This window comes from Aegilops tauschii, chromosome 4, assembly GCF_002575655.3.
Source record: "Aegilops tauschii subsp. strangulata cultivar AL8/78 chromosome 4, Aet v6.0, whole genome shotgun sequence".
In the NCBI taxonomy this organism is placed as follows: Eukaryota; Viridiplantae; Streptophyta; class Magnoliopsida; order Poales; family Poaceae; genus Aegilops; species Aegilops tauschii.
In genome coordinates, this window is record NC_053038.3 from 498,689,240 (window position 1) to 498,715,070 (window position 25,831).

The window sequence follows — 25,831 nt, forward strand, 5'->3', positions numbered from 1 at the left end:
CGTCCACAATAATAATGAAGAAATAAGAACAAGAAGGAGGAGGAGGAGCAGGAAAAAAAAGTGTTCCTTTGACCTTTTTAATGGGTGCATGCATGTGAGTGAGTGAGGGGCGGCCTTTTTTTTCCAGGCTATAGATTTGGTTTGATGAGTTAGCAGCACATATGCACCCCTTTGACCTTCAAGATCCCCATGGAAACATGCATCCATCCCCTTTTCCTTTTTTCCGCCACAGGCACATGGAAACATGCACATGTGTGTGAACTTTGTGAAGTACATCAATGTCAAAAAATGTCTTACATTATGGGACGGAGGGAGCAGTAACTATAACTATAGTCTATTAGGGAATCCAAAGCTGATTGATTCAGCTCAATTCAAATCAAACCAATTCAAGAGAAGATTGGACTATAGCAGCAAACCACCAATGACAAACAGCAGTGGGAAGGGGGATTTCAAAACAGGTGGTGCCAATTCAATGCAAATCAATTACTACTACTAGTAGCAGTGATGAGGAGGATTAAGTTAGACGGCCATCATTTTCTGCAAACAGAGACGGCCGCCACCGCTATAAAAAGATGCTCTCTTTCTTTTCAGGTTTCAGTTTTCACTCATGGCAGGTTGAGGTGAGGCGAGGCGGGAGTGAGGAAGAAGGGGAGCTGAACTGACTCGAGCGAGGTCGAGGGAGCACACATAGCCCTGCACCTGCAGCCAGCAGCAGTCCACACCACCACAAACCAGTCACAACAATCAGGATTGGTAGGAGCCCATCCCTGCCTTGCTGGCCCTGACCTCCCCCCTCTCCCCCCTCTTGCTCTTCTTTTAATGGCTTCTCTGTCCCCTCGGTCTCCTGCCTCAGCTCGCTCACCTGCGTACTAGCAGTAGTAGGCTGGGGTTGGGTTGGGTGTGGCTTCAGAAGAGAATCGAGAGAGAGAGAGAGCACTGCCTCTGAGCTATTCCTTCCACTTCCAGCGAGTGTTCCAGAGATTGGGCACATCACATATAGCTAGCTAGCTAGCTACGGTGAGGAGGAACGGGGGAGAATTTTTCCTTTTCTTTTTGTCAAGCTCCTTGCTTGCTTGGCTGGTTGATTCTCTTTGATCCCGGAGCGCGGCCGCCGGTCCAGTCCGCCCAATCCTCGCTGTTCGTGCGCGCAAGCTCGTGGCCGCCCGCGCCAGATCTGAGTAGATTCCAAGAATCCAAGCACGAACCCGGCGGGGAGTTCTTGGACTTGGACACAGAGAGGGGAAAAAAGGTGAGAGGCCTTGCGTCTTTCTTTCTCTCGATCTGATTCAGCGCTCTGCGCCGGGCGATTCTGGGTGCCGGGGATTGACGCGGTTTCTTGGTTGATTGATTGATTGATCGATCCTTGGCCGCGATCCGGTTGCTGAGGGGAATTTTTGATCTTGACCCGCAGTACTGATGATTCCGTTTGGTTGCAGGCGGTGGAGATAGGGAGGCCGGCGGGGATGCCGGCGAGGAGCTGCGGGGGGAGGGCGTGATGGCGGCGGTGATGGACTACTTCAGGTCGTGCTGGGGCGCGCGGTCCCGGGCCGGGCGGCGGGGCAAGAAGGGCTCCGACGCCGCCGGCCGCCAGGACGGGCTGCTGTGGTACAAGGACGCCGGGCAGGCGGCCACCGGCGACTTCTCCATGGCGGTGGTGCAGGCCAACAACCTGCTGGAGGACCAGAGCCAGGTCGAGTCCGGCTCGCTCTCCATGGCCGACCCCGGCCCGCAGGGCACCTTCGTCGGCGTCTATGACGGCCACGGCGGCCCGGAGACCTCCCGCTTCATCAATGACAACATGTTCCACCATCTCAGAAGTAAGCCCCATCTCAAGAAAAATCCCCATCTGCTAATTTCTTTTTAAGTTTGGGAGGCGCCACTGATGATGAAATCATCAATTGCCAACTTATGATGTTCATGCTTTGCAATTTTTGCGAGCATGATTGCGATATAATCATACTGATTTTTCTCATAAAAAAATGAAGGGCTGTGATAGTTTGGTACTCATTGCTGTAACATCAGAAGATGAGCAAAATATTGCAGGTTCAGTAGACTTATTTCTAAGCTTGCATCACACATGGCGTGGTCACCGGCAGTGAGCTAGTATTATATCTCACAAAGAATAAATTCATCTCTTCTTCTAGCTGCTTATGTCTTCTGTTGATGCTGACATTGTTCTGTTATACTTAATTGTTTTCTTTTTCTGGGGGCTGTTTCTTACTCATTGTTAGCCTTGTTAGTGTCAGTGCATGATAAACAATCTCCTTTTTCAGGATTTGCAACCGAGCACAAGTGCATGTCGGCCGATGTGATCCGGAAAGCCTTCCAAGCAACCGAGGACGGCTTCCTTTCTGTGGTCAGCAAGGAATGGTCTGTGAAGCCTCAGATCGCAGCAGTGGGCTCTTGTTGCCTCGTCGGCGTAATTTGCTCCGGGACTCTCTACATCGCAAACGCCGGCGACTCGCGTGCGGTTCTGGGAAGGCTTGTCAAGGCGACCGGTCAGGTTGTGGCCATGCAGTTATCGGCAGAGCACAACGCGTGCTACGAGGAAGTTAGGCAGGAGCTACAGTCATCACACCCTCATGATCCACAAATTGTGGTTCTGAAACACAACGTTTGGCGTGTGAAGGGCCTCATCCAGGTAACCGAAATTCTGTACTGTGAGGCGCATAAGATCACTCTCAGATTTAGACCTGCCTAGATAATTATTAATTTGTTGTTAGAAGTCTTCGCGGCAGTGACATCATCTGTCCATCTCATCGCAATTCCACTTTTTTTTCCGTTCCGGAGTATGGATAATTACTTTTGCGTCTGCGCTGTTTGTTTCAAGTTAGGTATTAGGTAAGTCAATCGTTCTCAGAGCTAAAGTGCCTGCACTAAATATGGTTGCATCAACATAATGTAACATGCTTTTCGTATATCTAAAAATAAATGTGTGGTAAGATTTGGTGCTGCATAATTGCCATCTTTTTGACTGGGGCCTCTTGTCCTCCCATATGACTATGCTAGATTGATGTTCATGCTTTCTGTATAACGGAAGCGTGCCAGCAAGAGGCAGGAGGAAGTGATGCATTCTACAGTCACCCATGGTTATCGTCATTTTCACAATTAACTTTTGAGCTAATCAACACCATTAGTTACTGCAACTCGGGATTTTCGTCATGACATATTATTACTTTGTGTACACAACAGTCTATAGGCTCCTGTAAATTTTCTCTTCTGGATTATATATACTGGTATACATACAGTTGGGGGTGCTCTACTACTGTTTTTCTTCAATTGTAACTTATGAGGTGAGATGATATTCTGCAGATCTCAAGATCTATCGGAGATGTATATCTGAAAAGACCCGAGTATAACAGATCACCTCTACATAGCAAGTTTCGGCTCCGGGAAACCTTCAAGAAGCCAATTCTTAGTTCTGAACCTGCGATTGCTGTTCACCAAATACAACCGAGTGATCAGTTTGTTATATTTGCTTCCGACGGGCTATGGGAGCACCTCAGCAATCAGGAAGCAGTTGACCTTGTCCAAAGTAACCCTCGTAATGTATGTGTTCTTCTCCTACTCTCCGGTTTCTATGGATTTCATCCCTAAAGAAAAAGTTTCCATGATTCAAATCCAAAATTCCTTTCGACGCTCAGTACCCATCCAATTCATCAGATATATGAGCAGCATGTAGGAAATATATGCATATTCTTAATGCCTTTATTTGTTTGCGTGGGTGGGACTAAAAGTTGTTTTGCTATTTCAAGCAAGTGTAGCCTAAATTCTGCACTTTATCTGGATGCTTGTGTTTTCAATCACTTACTAGTAGAGAGTATGTTACCCCTTCTCTACTCAAAGTTTTTTTGCCATTTTAAACTCTAGGCGTTATTTCAAGCAAGTATAATCTGAGTTATGCACTTGATGGGGATGCTTGTGCTTTCAATTGGCAGGGAGCATTTACCACTTCTCCACTTAAAGTTGTTTTCCTATTTTAAGCTCCAAGTGGCATTTCAAGCAACATACCGTTAAAAAAAACCTCAAGTTGCATGTCATCCCTAGGCTGCTGTATTATCAAAATCAAGCCTACTTCTGGCATGCGATCATTTTCACCCATTCCTGAAAATTATGCAATTTCTTTTTCGCCAGGGGATCGCTCGAAAGCTAGTGAAAGCCGCGATGCAAGAGGCGGCCAAGAAGAGGGAGATGAGGTACTCGGACCTGAAGAAGATCGAGCGCGGGGTGCGGCGGCATTTCCACGACGACATAACGGTGGTCGTGGTGTTCCTGGACGCGAGCGCCGTGAGCAGGGCGGGGTGGAGCAAGAGCCCGTCGGTGTCGGTCCGAGGGGGCGGCGTGAGCGTCCCCGCCAACTCCCTCGCGCCTTTCTCGGCCCCCGCCATGGTGAGCAGCACCTACTGAAGGAGAAGAAGAAGAAACCGCCGCGCCGATGAAGAGAAACTCTATGATGGGAGCATCTGCAGAGAGAGTGCTTCCTGCTGCTGTGAAACTGCTCAGGCTCCACCCGGGTAATTAAATTAGCGTACTGATAGCAAGGTATAAGGTTAGATCACCGCCATTCCGTGGCGACGCAATCCTCCTCCCCTTTGTTCTTTTATCTATCCTTTTTTCTCTTCTCCAATGAGGGAGGAGGACAAGGTGGCTGTAAATTTGTCCGGAACATCGCCGTCTCTTTTCGCAATAGTCCGTGTTCTTCCATCTCTTGTTTTCGCCGTCGAAAACCGGGTGCCTGGCTTGACTGATGACTCTGTTAGGTCAAGGGGTGCCTCCAATTATTTTGCAGCAGATTCATTATGAAATCGGATGAACTTGGCCTGTGTGTGTATCTGGGTGAGCAAGGTAGGCCAATGGTTTGGTGCCGACATGATCACATGAGAAGGATATCAACGCGGATTCTGGCCCTGGGGGGGCACGTGTGGTGCGGTGCCTTGAACTTGATCAGGTTGCCAGTTGGGACACTCATCCAACAGGAATTAGGTCTGGACTAGATAGCTTGGATCACACCCATAGCATGGGCATCAAAGGGCCCAATTGTTCCTCTCATGGTCATGGGGCTTTGATTTTTACTGGAGTGGCGGTAGATTAAATTAGCTGACAAGCAGCTTGTCGTTTCACAGATAGAAACAACGCAACAGAGCAAGTTCTTCATAAATTTCACAGGTTGAAATTTGAGAAACAAAATCTGGGTGCCATCCGACTTCGCCTGAAATTCGACGATCGGAATCTTCGCAAGTTGTTCTCCCTTGAATCTTACTGATCCACATACTGAAAACCTTCAGCTGCATGCAAAGCTCAATGCAAGGCCCAGTTTTCATCCTAGGATTCATGATGTGGTTTGTGAGTAAGTACAAACTTCAGAGTCTCGGGCATTATATAGTCTTCACATGATTACTTGTATCCTGCCTTTTTGATTTTCTTGGAACTTGGACTTGGTTTTGGCCGTGTGCATCTCAGTTATGCAGAGGCCAGGTGTAATGCTTAAACCTTTTAAGTAATAAAGTGCCCTTTATCGAAAACAAACTTCACAGTCCACACCACAATTTCCAAACAAGGGCGAAGAAGAAACCGACAAATGAAATCGGGGCGGACAACGGAGAAAAGGCTAGATACAAGTGATGATTGAAGTACAAGGGACTTAGATCCCCGCTGTAGTACTGTTTTTGCTATACACAGCTGCTTTTTGCATCTTCTGGGGAAAAGATGCACCATTTTTCAGTCAGTTACAGGCCAGCTGACAGCTTAGCTTGCCCACAGACCCTACCTAACGAACAGCGACACCAACAATTGCGAGAAGAGAATGAATTCGGTGACGACGACCGCAGGGGAGTGGATGCCCAGGAAGGGCACAATGTCAACCTGCAGCCAGCTCTCCACGCCGGACCCGACCGTCGCACCGACTGCCAGCCCCCCGACGGTGATCAATGCGGCCTTACCTGCATGAACAAGGACCACAGAGGCATTCATTTCGTTCCAAATCGAAGCAGGAAGGTTGGCACAAGAGCAGCAGTGATCAATGTACATGACATTGGGCAAGGTTTCCTCCCACAATTAAGCAGTGCCATAACAAACACAAAAGCAGGTTGGAGGTTTGTGGACTTGTGTCAGCCAGATAGATCCATACGCATTTATTCACTAGCAACTTTAAAGACAGCATATCCAAGACCGAAGGTAGTAAAGAGATAAAATAGCTCCATATGGCAAGTCAAATTAAATAATCATACGCGAGATTATAACCCTACAACCGTGTATGATCGTGGATCCATGGGCTTTTTTATCTTCAGATGTACTACTCTCAAGTAACAGATCACTGGTTTGACAATGTTATGTTTTCACTCAAAAAGTGTGTACAGGACACAGTTTCGGTTGTTGCTACAACAGCTGAATAACTGAATTTGCCTGCAGTATATTTCTCTGAAGTTCACACAAAACTTTCAGCACCACACAACATCTATCTCTTTGAACCAAGTTTTTTTTTCTTTTCACCTAAATCCTAAAGCTAGTCCACATGCAATACAATGTGAAGCAACGCACTACACGACAACAATGTAATCTTGGGAAACCGCTGACCTAAACTAAAAAGGTGATGTTGCATGAGACATACAAGCATTGAACTATGACAACAATCCCATAATCACACGAGACCATGAGAGAATATAACCTACAATCATATAGGATTGTGGATCTCTAACGCTCTTATCTTCAGATCTACTCTGAAGGAACAAATCGCTGTTTTGTCATGTTATCTTCTCACTCAAGAAGCGTGTACAGAATAAAATTGTTTGTTGCTACAATAGCTGAATTTGATTGACAATGTATCTCTTTGAAGTTCGCACAGAACTTTCAGCACCGCTGAGCATTTGTCTCTTTGAACCAAGTGTAATTTTCACCTAAAGACTACAAAATATAGTCCATGTGCGATACAAACACAAAAGCCGGTTGGAGGTTTGTGGACTTATGCCAGCCAGCCAGATCCAAACATGTTTATTCACTAGCAACTTTGTAGACAGGACAACCAAGAGTAAAATTGCTGCATGGTATGTTTTGACATGTTATGTTTTCACTCAAAAAGTGTGCACAGGGACACAATTCGATTGTTGCTACAATAGCTGAATAACTGGATTTGCTTCACAATGTATCCCTTAGAAGTTCGCAGAGACTTTCAGCACTGCACGGTACTGATCTCTTTGAACCAGGTTTCACCTAAAGACTGTAAGATAGTCCATATGCAATACAATGCCAAGGCGCGCACTATACGACAACAATGCAATCTTGGGAAACTGTTGACCTAGTCTAAAAGGCATGCAATACAATGCCAAGGCGCGCACTACACGACAACCATGCAATCTTGGGAAACTGCTGACCTAGTCTAAAAAGCTGATGTGCAAGAGACGTACAAGCATCGAACTATGAGTCTATAACAACAATACCAACCACCCCTTTAGCCAATATGAGTTCATGCACTGCAAGTAATCTCTACTACTCATCCTTACAGCCAACACGGATTAATTGGCACTGGAGCAGGGTCCTTTCTTAGCATACAAGTACCTCTTATTTGCTTTATTCTGTCCTTTTTTTTTGATTGCATGTTTCATTCCATGCTTCTAATGTTGTTCTTTCACTGAAAGTAAACTGAGCAAATATATAAGGAAGAAAATCAGCTACTAAGAAAACTACCATGACAATACTGCTTCTAAAGGCAAGATAACAGTTAAGGCTACAGATATAACAACACTAGATGCTTTATATTAACTAAATAATGCCCCCAGGTGAGCAGAACAAGCCGACACCACTGGTGATATAGGTTGTATTGTAGCTTCAAAACAACTACCTCTGTAAACTAATATAAGGCTTTTTAGATCACTAAAGTAGTGATCTAAAAAGTCTTATATTAGTTTACCTCTAAAGTAGTGATCTAAAAAGTCTTATATTAGTTTACAGAGGGAGTAGTTTGTAGTAGTGTTTCCATGTTTTTAATGCCAAAGCCAGAGACAGAGAGTGTTGAACAGAAACTAAAAACATGTTCGAACCGTACTAAATGTAGAGGAGCATCAGAGTAGATATTATAGCAAATAGCGATAACAAAGTGGTGGAAGAATTTACCTAAGTTCATGTTTTTCTTGGACAGAAAATACAATGAAGCGCCGAACCCTGTTGCTAGGATAAATCCAGGCACATCAGGGCTAGTGTATGCTGATGGTAAAGATGTAGAGGTTCCACTCGCATATGTGAAAACCATCAGTGCACCATAAATGGATGACTGGATGCCCAAGCTGCTCGAAGCTGGGGCCTCCAATGTCAGAGGCACGTTCTTCATGGCTGACTGCATCCATTGCGGCGCTGTTCCTGCAGTCTTGACAGGTTTCACATCAGCGTAGCGGACGCTGTTATCGACAACCTTGCCAGCCCTCCGCCGTGATAAGCTCTGCATTAGCAGCATATCATAGGCAACCTCGACCTGGAATGAAACAGGACACGGAGTCAAACATCGCATCCGGGACGCCTTTGATGCTGTGTGCAACAAAATCTGTTAAAACATCAATGATTGATGCTGCCAGCAACTTATGATCCAATTGTTTCTTTTAGGAGTCCCAGTTCTGCCTTGAAACAGACAGTTGAAAGATTGGGCATGGGCGCAAGCAAGAGTACTTATCAGGAAGACAACTTGCACAAGCAAACAAGAACAAATTACAGCTAGTTCGCTGGAACAAGAAAGGTTATTACAAAGGACAAAAATCCACACGGAATTGCGTAGAAAAACCGGGCAGTCAGTGGTAACTTGTCGAAATGAAGGAACAGAAATTTACACTCCTTCCCTTCCTACGGGCCGAGCCAAGTCACTGGTCCAAAGTTGACAGCACATGATATGATATGAATATATATGATCACCTCCACCATGGCCCATGTCCATGGATATACAAATAGTGCTACCACTATAAGCTAACGCACTTAATGCCAAAAGTAGAGTATTTTAACAGCCTCGATTCATCACATGGGAACAACTGTGCACCAATCTGCCCAAATTGATCATGATCAGGTCTCCGCTTTTCTTCGCCATGTACGGAAGTAGATTGTAACCTGATTTTGCTTCAGGATATTGAAAAGTGAACATACATCGCCGTTCTTGCATTACCAATTTGATGATTGAGGCGGCTTTGTCGTCCTAAATTAGCAAGCTGTGGGATAATCGAAGCATCCTTTTAAAGATGGATTCAGTTGAGCATCAAGCGAGCGCGGAAAGGGGCCGGCATGGAGTGGAGGAGAGGTTCGGGGGGAGGAAGGGAGGGAGGGGGAGGGACCTGGGCGACGGCGTCCGGGTCGTCCTTGCAGGAGGCGACGACGGCCTTCTTGGCGCGGAGGATCTCGTCGAAGGAGGCGCCCTCAGCGACGCCGAGCAGCTTGAGCGCGCCCTCCACCGTCATCTCGAAGGGCGCCGGCGAGGAGTCGTCCGCGCGCGAGGCGGCCAGGCGCCGCGTCGGGGCCCGGCGGCGCGAGGGGGAGCGGCGGGGCGCGGCGCAGCACCTGGCCACGGAGGACGCGGGGCGCCTGCGGAGGAGGCACCCGCCGGCGCCGGCGCCGGCACCGCCGAGGGAGAGGGCCGTGGCCATTTTCCTTCCTTTGGCTGCGCTCGCGTGGTCTGGCGCTGCTGCCGTGCGCGTCGGCTTCTGCTGTCCGCGGATGGATGGTTGGATGCCACCGTTGAGATCTTTTTTTTAATGGGTGATGATGATTTTGGCCGTCCGTCCGGCCGCCAATTTCTACGGCTTCGGGTCGGGGGCTTTCGGACACAATCTGCGGATTCTTTTTGTAGGAGGCGGATAAGCTTCGAAAGGCATATTTATTTGGATAAAGATTTGATTTTGTTGGTGTCATTTCAAAGTCACTAGATCTGTGATAATTAATTTGTCTGACTTTTTATTTCCCTTTTTTATAGGAGCATTATACTTTCTATAAGATAGCAAAATTGGAGGCCTGAAGGAGGGTGAATTTATGGACTAACAGAAGTCATCACGAATAGTAATACCAGAAAGGATGGTTATAAACTTCCTCCTTAGTCCTTACCCTGGTAGGGGGTTATTTATAAAATTAGTATCTGCCAAGCGATTTGCTGAAACCAAAGGCCACGAAAAGTACCGCGGAAAAGGCGGTTGAAATGTTGCGGAATGCGACAAGGAGGTCTGTAATCTTGCGTGTGGGTGGACTCCAACATGTCGAAGGGATAGGTTTTGTGGTAAAACGACTCAACGTGCTGACATGTGTGGTTCATGACTTCATGGTTGTTCGGTGCTCTTTTCTTATGTTTCTTAACGCTCTATCGGGAGAAGCAATGTATAACTTGAGTTTCATTAACGGGAATGGAGGAGTCCATTGTATCCCCCAAAATAGAGAGAAGGGAGAGAGAGAGATAGTGGATTGAACTGAGTGGGTTGCTCGCTCATATGATATAGTTGGCCACCCGAGATGTTCTTTTGTTTGACATTATTATATATATCTTTGCATTTCTTGTTTGTCACCTAATATAACAGGTGTGTATGTTTATCAACGAATATGCTTAACTGAGTATCAAAATATAACTATAACATAGTGCCTTGTCCCCTTTTTTCCTTTCTATGATGACTCATATTTTAGTTTTAGACGACTTATATGTATGATCCTTTGTCATGTTCATAGTTGGTGTCTCAAGTAATAACATGCTCTTTGACGCAAATGCCTGACTGGTGGGAGTTGCGTATGAGAAGATTTTCTTATTTTACGACCTTTTGGTCAATAAAATTTTAAGGAAACAAAATGTGATTACTTCCTCTCCTATACAATGTGAACCTGTACACTTTTCTGGGTAATATTTACTTTGGAGCCCTTTGAGGCAACATTCATGTGGCTATCTCTTTTTTAGGTGTAACATAACTTTCATGAAAAATATATGTCTCGAAAGAACTATGGGCTGGTGAATGAGTAACACAACCTTGCAAAACAACTAATTGAAATTAAGAAGTGTCAAAGCACATGTTTTTTCCTTTACAAGGCATGCAACATATGAGTTCTAATCTCTCTTTCTGTTATTATTAGGTTGCCTAACACACCCACATAAGGCGCATGAGTTCTTTCCCCAAGAACCTCATCGCTATGTTTGCAACAAAAGGTGACTTGGCATGTATACTCGTTTATGTGACAACATCTACTGCAATAGTGAAAGCCTTTGCAAAGGACACCACGACAATAACCAAAATTCTGTGCTACTTGATAAAAAGATACCTGGTTGTCCATATTATTCCTTGAGAAAGTTGGTTCGAACATATGCCTAAAGTGCACAACATGCAAAGGGATACCCTCCAATCACATTCTGTGGACACCAAGCACTCCAAGCATCCGTGTCACCTCCAGAGCCAAACACTGTAACGTCTACACTCGTTAGGTTTCTTGACGTAATTCTGTATGTTACCTCCTCTTGTAATATATGTTATTAATGAACTGACACTGATATGATACATAGATCTATGTCTTAGCCGATATGCTTAATTGCTGGAGCCAAACCACATCCGTGGCTTATGCCGGTGGTATAAAGTTTTAATACTTTTGTTATCATCACACGTGATAATCTCCCTGTTATATTAGAAAAGAATAAGCATCCGCGAAACTAGATGAAATTCAAGAACCTCCTTTCGAAAGCAACTTCAACAAACCCTACTAGTTTTATTGGGAACAAACCTTTGATTATCTATATCTATACCAATATAAAAAGACCCAAAGGGGCAGATCCAATTAATCTCATCCATCAAATCATGTCAATCCAACGACCTAGATTGCTTCAATGTCGAGCGCTCAACATGTTTAGCGTGTAGTTAATTTCATGCCAAATATAGTGCTAATCACATAATAACACGCAAATAATATCCTACTTAATATCCGCATGCATTTAATATATTTCCAAATTAACGTGCATTGCACGTACGCATTGACTAGTACTTCCTCCGTTCCTAAATATTTGTCTCTCTAGAGATTTCAACAAGTGACTACATACGGAGCAAAATGAGCGAATCTACACTCTAAAATATGTCTATATACATCCGTATGTGGTAGTCCTTTAAAATCTCTAAAAAGACAAATATTTAGGAACGGAGGAAGTACTAGCTAGTAGTAGTACACAATAGCAAACCAAATATCATCACCACTAAATTAAATAAAGCTAAACTCACTAACTAGCGGGCCACAAGTAACATGAGTCCTAGTCACCTTAACCTCGAAGTATTTCTTTAACTTGTCCACCGTTTCCCGGAAAACACAAGAAGGAAAACCACACGTTTCCCCGCCGTCCCCACCCGGCAGCGACTCAAACCACGGCGCGGGTAGGGTCGGCACGGGTAAGCAAGCCCGCCCGTCGTCCCCTCCCGTCGGGATCTCGCCCAGCCCCACCCCACCCCACCCCCGTCCACGAACCAACGGAGGCGGCAACCGGCAAGGCATCTCCACCGCCGGCGTAATCCGCGGCGAGAAATCCAGCTAGGGTTTCCGCCCCCGTTGACCCGATGGGCCCGGGCGCGCCGTCGCCGGAGGACGCGGCGGGCGGGGAGCCGGAGGCGTGGTACGGGAGCATCCAGTACCTCGTCAACATCTCGGCGGTGGGCGCCGCCTCCTGCGTGCTCCTCTTCCTCCTCGTCAAGCTCCGCTTCGACCACCGCCGCATCCCGGGGCCCTCCGCGCTCGCCGCCAAGCTGCTCGCCGTCTACCACGCCACGGCCCCGCAGATCGCGCTCCACTGCGGCGCCGACGCCGCCCAGTTCCTCCTCTTCGAGCGCGCCTCCTTCCTCGTCCTCGCCGCCGTCTCCGCCGCCGCCTTCGCGGCCGCCCTCCCGCTCAACCTGCTCGCCGGGGACGCCGCCATCGCCGACCAGTTCGCCGCCACCACCATCTCCCACATCCCCAGGGCCTCCCCGCTGCTCTGGCTCCACCTCCTCCTCACCGCCGCCGTCGTCGCCATCGCGCACCTCGGCATCTCCCGCATGGAGGACGCCCTCCGCATCACCCGCTTCCGCGACGGCAACGGCAACCCCAGCGACCCCAACTCCAGCTCCGTCGCCGTCTTCACCATCATGATCCAGGGCATCCCCAGGGCGCTCGCCGCCGACAAGGCCCCCCTCAAGGAGTACTTCGAGCACAAGTACCCCGGCAAGGTGTACCGCGTCATTGTGCCCTTCGACCTCTGCACGCTCGAGTACCTCGCCGACGAGTGGGGGAAGGTCCGGAACAAGATCTCCTGGCTGGAGGCCAAGATGGACGCCCGCAGCCTGTTTGACGAGTTTGTGCAGGATGAATCAGGGCAGTTGGAAGCCCACTGGCTCGTCAGGAGATGCAAAGAGCTGTGGGCAATGGCCGCGCAGAGGTTCGGGTTTACTGATGATGAGAGGCTAAGGAAGCTGCAGACAAGGAAACTCGTGATTGGGAGCAGGCTGTCGGATTACAAGGAAGGCCGTGCACCTGGTGCTGGCATAGCTTTCATTGTGTTCAAGGATGTGTACACGGCAAACAAGGCTGTGAGGGATTTCCGAATGGAAAGGAAGAAGACACCCATTGGCAGGTTCTTCCCAGTGATGGAGCTCCAGCTTGAGAGGAGCCGATGGAGAGTGGAGAGGGCGCCACCAGCATCAGATATCTACTGGAATCATCTTGGGATGAACAAGACCTCGCTAGCCTTGCGGCGGATTGCGGTCAACACCTGCCTCATTGTAATGCTCCTGTTCTTCAGTTCGCCCTTGTCAATACTCAGTGGAATGCAAAACGCAGCACGGATCATCAATGTGGAGGCTATGGATAATGCCAAATCATGGATTGTTTGGCTTCAAGGCTCAAGCTGGTTCTGGACAATAATCTTTCAGTTTCTACCCAATGTCCTCATCTTCGTGAGCATGTATATTATCATCCCATCAGTACTCTCGTACTTCTCCAAGTTTGAGTTCCATCTGACAGTGTCGGGGGAGCAGAGAGCTGCATTGCTGAAGATGGTTTGCTTCTTCCTTGTTAATCTCATTTTGTTGCGTGCGCTGGTGGAATCGTCACTTGAAAGTTGGATTCTTAGCATGGGACGGTGCTACTTAGATAGTGCAGATTGCAAGCAGATTGAACATTACCTGAGCCCATCATTCTTGTCGAGATCTTCACTTTCTTCCCTGGCGTTCTTAATCACATGCACCTTTCTGGGAATATCTTTTGATCTGCTGGCTCCAATCCCTTGGATAAAGCATATACTGAAGAAATTCAGAAAGAATGATATGGTCCAGTTGGTCCCTGAAGAAAATGAGGAGTACAGATCTATGAACAATGGCGAGGAAACAAATGGTCTGATATCGCCTCTAATGTCTGAGAGAGAAGACAGTGACATTCTGAATGGTTTCGAGGGGCATGATCTTTCCATGTACCCAATAAACCGGAGCTTCCACATGCCAAAGCAGAAATTCGACTTTGCACAATACTATGCATTTGACATCACAATATTCGCGCTCACGATGATCTACTCACTGTTCGCTCCGCTTGTGGTTCCTGTCGGTGCAGTATACTTTGGCTACCGTTACCTTGTGGACAAGTACAACTTCCTGTTCGTGTACAGAGTCAGAGGATTTCCTGCAGGCAATGATGGGAAGCTGATGGATAGGGTGCTGTGCATCATGCAATTCTGTGTTATCTTCTTTCTTGCTGCTATGTTGCTCTTCTTCGCAGTCCAGGGTGATTCCATGAAGCTGCAGGCTATATGTACTCTTGGGCTGTTAGTGTTCTATAAGTTGCTGCCGTCTGGAAGTGATCGCTTCCAGCCGTCCTTGTTAGAAGGGATGCAGTCAGTTAATAGCTTTGTAGACGGTCCAACGGATTATGAAGTTTTTTCACAACCTGACCTGGATTGGAATCTGTATCAATCCTGAAGAAAACTCAAGGTCAATACACACTTGTTTCATTTCGAAGTCATCTACTATCACCAGAGCTTCACATTGTACATCTCTTGTTCTTTTGTATAGTTGATGTAGATTAACTCCTTTTTTCTCTAGCCGGTCTGTTCGTTTTGGAAATGACAAACACTTCAATTTAGATCATGTAGGCATGAGCTGTCTATCTGAATTGCATGAAAAAACATCAGGCATTATCATACATGATCAGTTCATCATCTTGAGATTCTCCATCTAACGCAAAAAGCCCCAACCGCAGCAGATACATCAGTGCATGCCACATTTATTCTTTCCATCTTTTCTGTATTAGTGTTCCAACTGTAAGAGGATTATTGTTATGTTTGGGATTTATGAGATCTCTAACACTGGAATCTATCTTATGTACTGTGAATTGTAGTCAAACTATACTGTAAACTTCTGAAGTTTTGATGTAGCTTCACAAACATTAGTAGTTTAGTACCTGACGTGCAACAAGTGTACTGATATATCATTGTTATTTTGACATCCCTGTTCCTCATCTTTTCTCATTCATATGTGAGGCCATTAGTTAGTTTGCGTGTTTGTATATTTATTAACGAGTGTTCATATATTTGTTAATTTGATGTGTTTGTATCTTTATTAACCATTGTTGATATATTTGTTAATTTGCTGTGTTTGTATCTGTAATTCTGTATTAACCATTGTGTTTATATCGATTGCTTCCAGCCATCCATGTTAATAGAGACACAGACAGTTAAATAGCTTTGTAGACGGTCCAACAGATTATGGAGTTTTTTCACAACCTGACCTGGATTGGGATCTGTATCAATCCTGAAGGAAAAATTCAAGGTTAATATACACTTGTTTCATTTCAAAGTCGCCTAGTATCACTGGAGCTTCACATTGTACAGCTCTCATTCTTTTGTACAGTTATGTAGATTAACTCTCTTTTTTTTTCTAGCTGGAACTGTTTGTTTTGGAAATGACAAACACTTCAGTTTAGGTCATGTAGGCATGAGCAGTCTATCTTAAATTTCATGCCAAAGCATCAGGCATTATCCTACATGATCAATTCATCATCTTCATAAACTTTTTCTTGGAATTGCCTGCATCTAGTGCAAAAAGCCCCAACCATAGGCCATAGCATATATATCAGTGCGTGCTGCGTTAGAATATTCTATAAGAGTATTACTGTTATGCTTGGGGTTTAAGTGTTTTTTAACACTGGGAGCTACCTTATGAACTGTGAGAATTGCAAAGTCAAACTACACAGTAATTTCTGAAGTTTGTATATATCTTCGCAAACATAGTAGTTTAGTGCCATGATGTGCCACAAGTGTATTGTGATACATCATTGGTTATTTTGACATCCCTGTTCCAGGTTTATCCCCTTCTCATCTTTTCTCATTTGTATGTTAGGCCATTAATTAATTTGCTGTCTTCGTATCTTTATTAACCAGTGTTCTTATATTTGTTAATTTGCTGTGTTTGTATCTTTATTAACCGTTGTTTGTATATTGATTGCCTCCAGCCATCCTTGTTAATAGAGATGCAGACAGTTAAATAGCTTTGTAGACGGTCCAACGGATTATGAAGTTTTTTCGCAACCTGGCCTGGATTGGAATCTGTATCAATCTTGAAGAAGCACTCAAGGTCAATCAATACACGCTTGTTTCCTGACATAGACATCTAGTATCACCGGAGCTTCTCATTGTACGACTCCCAGTTGTTTCTGTACAGTAATCTAGGACAGCTCCTTTTTTTCTAGCTGGAACTGTTGTGTTGGAACTCGGAAATGACATAGACTTCGATTTGGACCATGAAAGCATGAGCTGCCATTTGGAAATCCCATGAGAGAATATCTGGTGTCATCCTATTCCTACACTATTAGAGTTCACCATCTTGAGATTTTTTTTTCCCTTTAATTGCGTCCATCTAACGCAAAGGCCCAACCGCAGCAGATGTATCAGTGCATGCCACATTTATTCTTTCCATCTCTTCTGTGTTAGAATGTCCCAACTATAAGAGAATTATTGTTATGTTCAGGATTTAAGAAAATTTTAATGCTGAGAGTACCTTATGCACTGTGGAGTTTTGACAGTCTTAACTATGCGGTAACTCCTGAAGTTTTGATGTAGCTTCACAAACATCAGTACCATGAGCATATATGCCATATTTATATCTTGATGACATCCTGGTTCCAGGTTTCTTCTTCCCTTTTCATCTTTTCTCTTCTGTATCTTTGGCCATTTGGCAGTTTGCTGTCTCTGTACCTTTCTTTATCAGTGTTCCTTGTATTGATGCTTTTGCCTGCGTGTAATCAGAGGCAATATGGTTCCGAAACTACTTCACACACGATATGTTGTCACGATACTCACACGATGGCTAATCCAACAGCTTTCTACGGTTTAGTCTTTCGCATGGATGTAGGATATGCGTATATCGTCCGTGAAATGTCATGTGTGTAGCAACGTTCATATGGTTCTGGTCTTATCTGACTTTTTTGGTTATATGATCAAGGTTCAATAAAGTGCTAGGCGTTGGCCTTCGCCTAGCGCCTAAGTTCCTAGGCGGCCATACAGTTTTGACTTGATAGGCATGTATTTAGGCTATTATGTGCATATATAAAATGCAAACGAGTACATTATTGGCCTGTCAGTACTATATGGCATGATTTCTCGGTGGAGTGGACAAATTCTTACATACACCGCCTAGGCTTTGGCTTATGTCCTAGGTGAGGTGTTTGGCCGTCGCTTAGCGCATAAGGGCCGCTTAGGCACCACCATTTTTGAGGGAGTCTGATGTTGTGCACCTTACCAATTTTAGATGATCATGCACCTTTTTTTTTCTTCTCTTTCTTATATTCCACTCTAGCTGTTGCTATTGGTGGCTGAAAATAGCTGTTCGTTTGCCAATAGTTGCACGGCAAAACGTTGGTCGTGTTGGCTTTTCAGCTAAATGTAAAATCCACTCGGCGAATCTTAGAGTCTAGGGGGCTATGTGAGCCCATATGAAACTTGTGCAAAGTTGGTAGGTTGTTCCAAAGTACTCCCTCTATAAAGAAATACTTATAAGATATTTGTAAAGAGGAGTATTACTTTCCACTCATTCAAGAAATTTGAAAAACATCTCACATGCAAATGACTCGAGTTTGGTTCAAGATTTCAAGTTTCGCGGACATGGCAACTTGTTTGTGAATTGCCGAAAAACAGTAAATCCAAAGCACTTGCTGTAAACCGGTGCTCGCATTTTTTTGATTTATTTCAGGATTTCCGGTGATGTTTGTTAGGGGGAGGGAGATGTTCATGTCGACTACAAAGGCATCTATGGTGAACAAGGCGTCTATTTCAGAATTTCTGGTGATGTTCGTTCAGAGGGAGGAGATGTTCATGTCACACTACAAAGGCGTATGTGGTAATGAGTCGTCAATCTCAAGATGTTGTGTCGGCTCAGTATTTCGAAGGTGCTCATAGGGGCAGCGCATATGTGTTCATAGGATGAGTGTATGCGAGCATGTGCGTTGTACTTATATATATATATATTTAAAAAAAGGAAAAAGACCATCTTACCAACGCGGCAAAAAGAAAATAAAACCCACCTCAAAACGCCACTTAACCTGGACGCGCACTCACGCAGAGCAACTCCGAAAACCCTCATCAGTCCTCTCGTCGTCCCTTCCATTCTTCTCCCCCTCCCCCAAAAATCCCTCGCATTCTTCTTCTTCTTCCCACGGCGACGCCGCGCACCGAGCGAGCGAGGCCCTCCCTTCCTCTGCTGGTACGCAATCCTGGCTCCATCGCTTCTCGCCGTGGATTATTCTCCGAGGAAACCAGTTTCCTCTTCCTTTGGCGCGCGGTGATCCATCCACCATTTCTCCAGCACCAACACGAGTTTTCTTCTTCTTTTTTTGGCGGGTGACACGAGTTTCTTTCAAGTCTCGACCAGCATCCATCAGGCGGATCGTTCGTTTAACTTTTGGCTCTTGCAATTGGGGTTTTCGTATCGCTCTTTGGGGTTTTCCGATGTAAATAAAGCTACAGATGCAATCCATCCATCTGTCCACGCTCCTTTATTTCCAGGCAAGCAATTGATGTCGGGGGCTTTCGTTCTACGAATTCCACACACCAAGGGCGACCAAGAAAAACTAGACCCCCCCACCCCACACACTGCACGCGCCTAGCTGTCCTTTCTTATTATTCATTCATGGACACCTTGGATATGCTTTTGCTTGCTTGATTTTCTCTCATCATTTCACGATTTTGACTTCCGTTTCTCGTTTTCCTGATTACTACTCCCCCCGTTCACAAATACCACAAGATGTTCTAACTTTTTTCTTCTGAATCGGATGCATATGGACACGCGCTTTAGTGTGTTTGTTCACTCGTTTCAAGCCGTATGTCGTCGCCCATATTGAAATATCCAAAACATCTTACCAATATGAATCACTTCAAGTCATCTGATAGCACTGACTGCTTGCTCTTAATCTTGTGCTCATCCTCGGGGCATTTTCATTCATCTCTCTACATCCCAACCCCAATGCCAATGGGACACAGCTCCGGAGAAGAATCCGACATCAGCGACTCGGAGATCGACGAGTACAAGGACAAGATGTACGCCCAACTGCGGTCCGGAAAAATGAGAGTGCGGTACGGCGAGAAGGCCCTGCGGTGCCCCTTCTGCTTAGGAAAAAAGAAGCAGGATTACAACGGCAAGGACCTTCTGCAGCACGCCTCAGGAATAGGGGTTGCTTCGAAGCGCAAGCCTATGGAGAGGGCAGGACACCTAGCACTCGCTGAGTATCTGAAGAATGATCTGGGCATCTCCCTCAAGCCACCGTCGCAGCTCGCCATCATCGAGCATAAGCCTCCTAAGAATGAAGAGGTCAAGTACGTGTGCCCGTGGACCGGTATTCTGGTTAATCTACCAAATGATCTGAAGGATATAGATTGTGTCAGGGAGAATGAGGATAGGTTAAGATCACAGCTATCGCGGTTCAAACCCCGTGAAGTCACTATTGTTTTCGACACCGAGGGCCAGACTGATCACTCCATCATCAGGTTCGCCGAAGACTTGGATGGACTGAAGGATGCAATAGCTTTTGAGAACCATTTCATGGCGGAGCATTACAGCAAGACTGACTGGAACATGCGGAACTGTAGAAAGGATGATCTTTACGGATGGCTTGCAACATCTGATGATTATAACTCTCCTGGCACAGTAGGTGAGCATCTGAGGAAAGCTGGAGTTCTGAAAAGTATTGGTGAGCTACAACGCGAGGGAACTGCCCGGCATATAGCTCATTTTAATCGCCGAATGGACGAGAGGAACAAACGTATGCAAGAAATGTATCTGAAGAACAGACAAAACGAGTTGAAACTTGAGTTGATTAAGAAGGAAAAAGATCGGTTGGTCGAGGAACATAATAAGAGTATGGACATAAGTTTTGTTGCCATGTGTTTCTGCAGAATATTATTGCATATATACTTAATGATATATATTCGCAGCAATAAAATCATCATTGTGCTCACTGAACTTACTGAGTTCCTTTTCCCCTTTGATGGCCAGAGATAAGACAGATGCAGCAAGACGCCCGAAGGAATTCCAGGAAAATACGTGAAGGTAATCTAAGGTTGCAACAGGAATTGGAAATCAGGAGACAAGAAATCCATAAGCAGCAACATGATAAGTTGGCTAGAAAAGGTATTAGTATTGACAGAGCAACAGCCGAAGCAGAGAAAGAAAAGGTGATTTTACTTGTCTTCTCCGGTACTATTTGCTGTTCCCAATTAAGGCTAGTAAATAATAATAATAAAAGTTTACCTTCTGTTGTAACTCAATCTGAACTTATGCATTCTGTTCAAAACTGTCACAGAGTAAAAACGAGAACGTTCGTCTCGACTTAGCAGCCCTAAAGCAGAAGAATTGGTGCAAAGAGGTCACGCAGCTTGTTGAGAAATATGAGGTATGTTTTTCCTGCATTTTTTTGTGTCTGGTGTGTGCCTAAGATGCATTGTTTCACTGCTTGAAAATTGCAGCAAGACGAAGAAGATGTTTTCAGGAAGCAAATCAAACTGGAAAAGGACTTGACTTGTAAGCAGAATCTTGAGATGGAAATAGCACAGTTGAGGGTAAAGTTAGAGGTAATGAAGCACAAGCGAGCCGAGGCAGACACAGCAAAGGAAATCGATAAGATTTCTGAAAAGCTGAGAGAAAAAGATGAACAGCTTGAAGCTATCAATTCTGCTAACGAGGCACTTATTGTTGCGGAGCGAAGGATCAATGATGAGCTTCAAGAAGCCAAGAAAGAACTTATAGAGGTACTACCTCCGTCCGAAAAAGCTTGTCTCTTAAATGGATGTATCTAGCACTGGTGCTAGATACATCCATTTGAGGGACAAGCTTAGGACAAGCTTTTTCGGACAGAGGGAGTATGTGTTTTGCAATTCTTAGCAAGTCATGATTAGTTTGCTATCTGTTCTCATGCCTAATTAATATACCAAGCCATCATTCTCCGCTAACGAATTACTCGCTATGTATGTAGGGCCTTATAAAAGAAGCATCAGGAACTCGATCCACTATCGGAGTCAAAAGAATGGGTGAGCTTGATAAAAAGGCTTTTTGTGCTGCATGCAAGGGGAAATTTGCAAAAGCTGATTTTGGAGAGCAGTTGGCAATTCACTGCTCAAAATGGGAAAATGAGATCGGCAATCCAGATTGGAATGTTTTCAAAGTTATTGTTGTTGATGGAGAGGAAAAGGTAAACCTTGGCTTCCAATAATATACTGATCCCATAGGAGGAAAATGTATACATCTTGGGGTGTTCTTTTCTGGCCTGGTTTGATGCAGCTGCTTGCATGTTTGTGCTTGTGCATCATCACCATGAATTTTTTCAACCGTCGAAAAAAAAAGAGTTAAACATCGGTATCGTTTGGACCACAACTGAATGTGTTGCAGTGCTGAGTGAAGCCTATTTCCAATAATGGAAATGTTGTGTGATTATCTGGCTGTCAACTAATTGCTTCAAATGTGTGAACATAATATCCCACCTGTAACACTTTGCCTTACCGATCTGTTTTCTACAGAAAGCAGATGCCAGTCTGACCCAAAATCTAACAGGCATTCTTGGATGGTGCAGGAAATATTCCAGGAAGACGACGAGAAGCTGAAATCCCTAAAGGAAGAGCTGGGCGAGAAGGCGCGCGACGTCGTGGTGAAGGCCCTTGTCGAGATAAACGAGTACAACCCGAGCGGCCGGTACCCCGTGCGTGAGCTGTGGAACCTGAAGGAGAACCGGAGAGCGCCGCTGGAAGAGGCGGTGGCCTACCTGCTCAACCACTGGAAGAAGAACAAGAACAAGAAGGCCTTCTACTAACTAACCATGGCTGTTAATGAGTTCAGTACCTTCGTGACCTAAACTCCCTCCTGCAGAAGAATTATCCAATGTTTCTTTTTCATGAGGAGTAACTAGTAAGTCTTGCGTATGAATTATTAATACTCACTGTTTTGAAGAGTTCATGATTGGGACATTTGAGAAAAAGGAGTATTTAACCAAAAACTACCACATTTCACGGACATGTGACAGAAAACTACCACTTTACGTTTTTGTGCGGAAAACTATCAAATTTGTCCTAAACCGTGGCAAAAAACTACCAACTCGCGTAAGCGCTCGCTTCGCCCGCGCTAACCCCGAATCTGACCGGTTGGGCCCGCGAATCAGTTGCCACGCTGGCAACGGACGGCCGCCGCGCGTTGACGGCCGTTAACGGCCCGTCCGCTGTCGGAACGGCGGCTGTCGGTGGTCCAATAAGTGAGAGCGAGCTCAGCCACTCGCTCAGTCTCTTCCTCCTCGCTCGCTCTCACTCGTCCTCATCCTCTCCCTCTCCCTGGTGCTGTTAGCTAGGTCAGCCTATCGCCGTCGCCGCCGCGGCCATTGCTGCCGGTAGAAGTTGAGGATGCCATCCTGGAATGACGAGGAGAGCTCGGACGAGGACATGAACATGGTTTCAATGGATCCTCAGCTCTTTGTAAGTGCATAATGGTGGAACAGAGTTAGGGTTAGGGTTAGTTCATCCAAATTGGAGATTCCAATTTGCTTTAGGTTTGATTCGAAGTTTCTTTTGCAGGAAACCCCTGACAGTGTGGTGGAACCAACTTTTTGTGGTTCTTACACTGAATCTGAGCCGACGTGCATGATGCATCATCAGAGGCCGAAGAAGATGGTGGCTTTTGAAGGTGCTTTGACTGGGAGGCGATTCCTGGGTTGTCCTATGCAGCAGGTATTTAATCTGGAACGCTAACTTGTTTTGCTGGTGGAGATGTGTGATGTGTTTTGCTGCTGGAGATGTGTGGTGCAGCATGTGGTGCAGAGATGTGTGATGTGCAGAGATGTGTGCTGTAGTTTACAACTGAAACTTGAAAGTGCCATACATATGCAGAGATCTTTAGTGTACTGTGAACTGAATGTATTAGTTAGGTGTTTTCTAAATATAGCTGTTAACTGAAAAAGAACAGAGTTAAATGAATTTATATCTACTGCTAAATATAGCTGTTAACTGAATTTATCTCTGATGCTAAGTCAGGTGATGTGTGCTTACTGTGAAAGAATTATGTTTGCATAATTCAGAGAGCATATTGATGTAAACAAAGGGTTTCAGTTAAATGAAATGACTTTATAACTTTAGTTATCTGTACTAAGATTGTTACTAGTGCTTTGTGCTTAATTATAAAATAATTGCTTCTGTAGGATGTAGGTGTGAACTGTGGGGTTGTGGAGTGGGTGGATGGTCCTTGGCCAGAGATTCTACAAAGGTGCCTAACCAGGATTTGGGACATGTACCATGAGCAGAACTTGGGAAGGGTGAATGACAAACAAGCCCATGAGAAAGAGGTGGCCAAGCTACAGAAGGAAATTGATTTCCTGTCAAACAACTACAGCCAGTTGGTGGAAGATGTATCCAAGCTATTTGACTATCAAGATGGCAAGATGTCTCATGACATGGGCTATACCAGTCAGGCAATCAATGAACTAAATGAGAAGAAGAAACAACTTGAGGATCAGGCAAAGATTGAGTTAAGTATGGAGAAGATGAAGCTTGCCAAGGAGCAAAGGTGCATTCTTAAAAGCCAAGCAGATATCATTCAGAACATGAGGAAGGCCATGAAGGAAGTGGAGGGGGAGAGGGACCTACTAAGGCAAGAGAAGAAGAAGCTGGAGTATCTAATTGCTGATCTGCTCAAGGCTGGGCATGCCAGCAAAGATAAACTGGAGAGGATCAAGGCAATTATGAATGAGTGAAGTGGTTGGTGTGTGGGTTAAGTAATTAGTAGGCCTATATATATAGCCGGCCTTGGAATGTCATGCATGATAGGTACTTAGGTGTATATTTTGGGAAAGTTTCATGTGCTTTTAGAATGGTATGAGGGAGGGAGGTACTGTTATGGTTTAAGAACTAGTTGGTTTTATCTATGATGTAATGACTATTATGTTAAGACCTACTATGCTAAGTGAGTACTCATGCTAAGTTAAGTAAGTAAGAATGTTTTATCTATGATGAGGCTGTTTTACTCTGCATATATCATGTGTGGATAACTGACAGTAGTGACATAGTTGGAAGTAGCAAGTAACATATATAGCAATTAGCTTAGATAGTCTGACAAATAACTTAACATATGTAGTAAGTAGCAAGTAGCAAGTAACATATATAGATAGTCTGACATAGATAGATAGTACTGCCATTCATAGTCTGACATAGATAGGAACTAGTAGTAGATAGTGCCTGACATAAATATAAATAGCAACTAGTAGTAGATAGTGCCTGACGAAACTGAACCTAGGAACTTACTGAACTTACGAAAGTTCAGGACTGACGAAACTAAACATTAGTGCACTGAAGTAACTGAAGGCAGCACTTCACTCCTCCTTCTTCAGCTTCTGCAGGCGCTGGAGTGGCGCACCGCAGTCACGGCCGCCCTCTTCTTCTTGGCCGGCGCCGGCTCCAGCACATCTTCCTCGCCGCCATCTTGTTCTTGCTTCACGACGACGCCGTCTGGGAGATCGGCGACCTCCGGCAGCGCATCCACGTGGATTGGGAGGTTCCTATCCCCCTCCACGGCGTCGAGGACGGGAGCCAGCAGCTGCACTCCAGGCTCGCCGCCGGAGAGGACGACGACCTCATCCACCTCGTCGTCAGAGTCGTCAGAGGGCTCGTCCTCATCATCGTCACTGGACTCGCCGTCAGAGTCGTCAGAGGGCCCAAGGACCCATGGATTGCGCCTCTCCCAGTAGGCGTTGTTGATCAGGGCTGGGACAGCGAGGACGGCGTTGGTGACGTGGTCCGCGGCGGTCGGCACCGTGGTGGATGAGCGGTACATCCACCATCGGGCGCGCTGCCTGGGGTCGGGGGAGAGCTGCACCTCGCGCATCGCCCACAGCAGAATGGTCGGCGGCGGGATGGTGCGACCGGCAGGGAAGGTACGCTGCTTTTCAGCAGCTGTCATCACCTTCACGAGGCCGTGGGCGTGGTTCCTCAGCATCGCCAGACTGGGGAACCAGCGCCCGATCTCCCTGTATTGCGCGCGCATCTCCTGGTTGTTGCCGGCGAGAGCTTCGATGGCCAGCTGCCAGTCCATGGCGACGGCGGTGGGGGTGGTTGTCGGCGGCGATTTCGACAGGAGAGAGGGGGAAGTGGAGTGGGCGGTGCGAGCGGCGAGTGGGCAGAGAGAGTGGTGGGTGGACACGTATTAAAGCCGTAGAATCTGAAACGTCTGGTGTTACTCAACGCTGCCGGCTAACAACATATAATAAGTTTGGCCGATGCTAGTCAAACAAATCACAAGCACTAGCCCATTGGTATTGAACGCATGGTTACAACCAAATGGTCCTGGGTTCGAGCCCCAGGCCAGACTTTTTTTGTGCAGAT

General features: G+C 45.8%; 5 protein-coding genes across 7 annotated transcripts; 4 read left to right on the forward strand and 1 right to left on the reverse strand.

Annotated features, from left to right (window-relative positions):
• Window positions 1-456: 456 nt before the first annotated feature.
• On the forward strand, window positions 457-4,704 carry LOC109771447 (probable protein phosphatase 2C 28). 2 transcript variants are annotated; one of them, XM_020330146.4, is made up of 5 exons: window positions 457-1,249; window positions 1,437-1,817; window positions 2,274-2,641; window positions 3,313-3,549; window positions 4,135-4,704. In XM_020330146.4, the coding sequence occupies exons 2-5, from the start codon at window positions 1,496-1,498 to the stop codon at window positions 4,405-4,407; spliced, it is 1,200 nt and encodes a 399-aa protein (XP_020185735.1). In that variant the 5' UTR covers window positions 457-1,249; window positions 1,437-1,495; the 3' UTR covers window positions 4,408-4,704. The 2 variants fall into 2 exon arrangements, with proteins under 2 accessions (XP_020185735.1, XP_020185736.1); XM_020330147.4 differs by having other exon boundaries at window positions 590-753.
• An 875-nt stretch (window positions 4,705-5,579) lies between these two features.
• LOC109771448 (protein CHAPERONE-LIKE PROTEIN OF POR1, chloroplastic) lies at window positions 5,580-9,774 on the reverse strand. Its single transcript, XM_020330148.4, has 3 exons — window positions 9,303-9,774; window positions 8,107-8,461; window positions 5,580-5,939 (listed from the first exon to the last, which is right to left on the reverse strand). The coding sequence occupies exons 1-3, from the start codon at window positions 9,609-9,611 to the stop codon at window positions 5,764-5,766; spliced, it is 840 nt and encodes a 279-aa protein (XP_020185737.1). The 5' UTR covers window positions 9,612-9,774; the 3' UTR covers window positions 5,580-5,763.
• A 2,510-nt stretch (window positions 9,775-12,284) lies between these two features.
• LOC109771449 (CSC1-like protein At4g35870) lies at window positions 12,285-16,758 on the forward strand. 2 transcript variants are annotated; one of them, XR_012182639.1, is made up of 3 exons: window positions 12,285-14,924; window positions 15,639-15,761; window positions 16,444-16,758. XR_012182639.1 is itself a non-coding variant. In XM_020330149.4 (2 exons), the coding sequence occupies exon 1, from the start codon at window positions 12,528-12,530 to the stop codon at window positions 14,910-14,912; it is 2,385 nt and encodes a 794-aa protein (XP_020185738.1). In that variant the 5' UTR covers window positions 12,319-12,527; the 3' UTR covers window positions 14,913-14,924; window positions 16,444-16,758. The 2 variants fall into 2 exon arrangements, 1 of the variants encoding a protein (XP_020185738.1); XM_020330149.4 differs by lacking the exon at window positions 15,639-15,761 and having other exon boundaries at window positions 12,319-14,924.
• Window positions 16,759-19,448: 2,690 nt separating this feature from the next.
• On the forward strand, window positions 19,449-22,284 carry LOC109771456 (protein INVOLVED IN DE NOVO 2-like). The gene is made up of 6 exons (XM_073497879.1): window positions 19,449-20,172; window positions 20,478-20,656; window positions 20,785-20,874; window positions 20,948-21,229; window positions 21,454-21,669; window positions 22,048-22,284. The coding sequence occupies exons 1-6, from the start codon at window positions 19,449-19,451 to the stop codon at window positions 22,282-22,284; spliced, it is 1,728 nt and encodes a 575-aa protein (XP_073353980.1).
• Window positions 22,285-22,457: 173 nt separating this feature from the next.
• Window positions 22,458-24,460, forward strand: LOC120962621 (uncharacterized). Its single transcript, XM_040386327.3, has 3 exons — window positions 22,458-22,936; window positions 23,036-23,188; window positions 23,656-24,460. The coding sequence occupies exons 1-3, from the start codon at window positions 22,865-22,867 to the stop codon at window positions 24,205-24,207; spliced, it is 777 nt and encodes a 258-aa protein (XP_040242261.1). The 5' UTR covers window positions 22,458-22,864; the 3' UTR covers window positions 24,208-24,460.
• The last annotated feature ends 1,371 nt before the right edge of the window (window positions 24,461-25,831 follow it).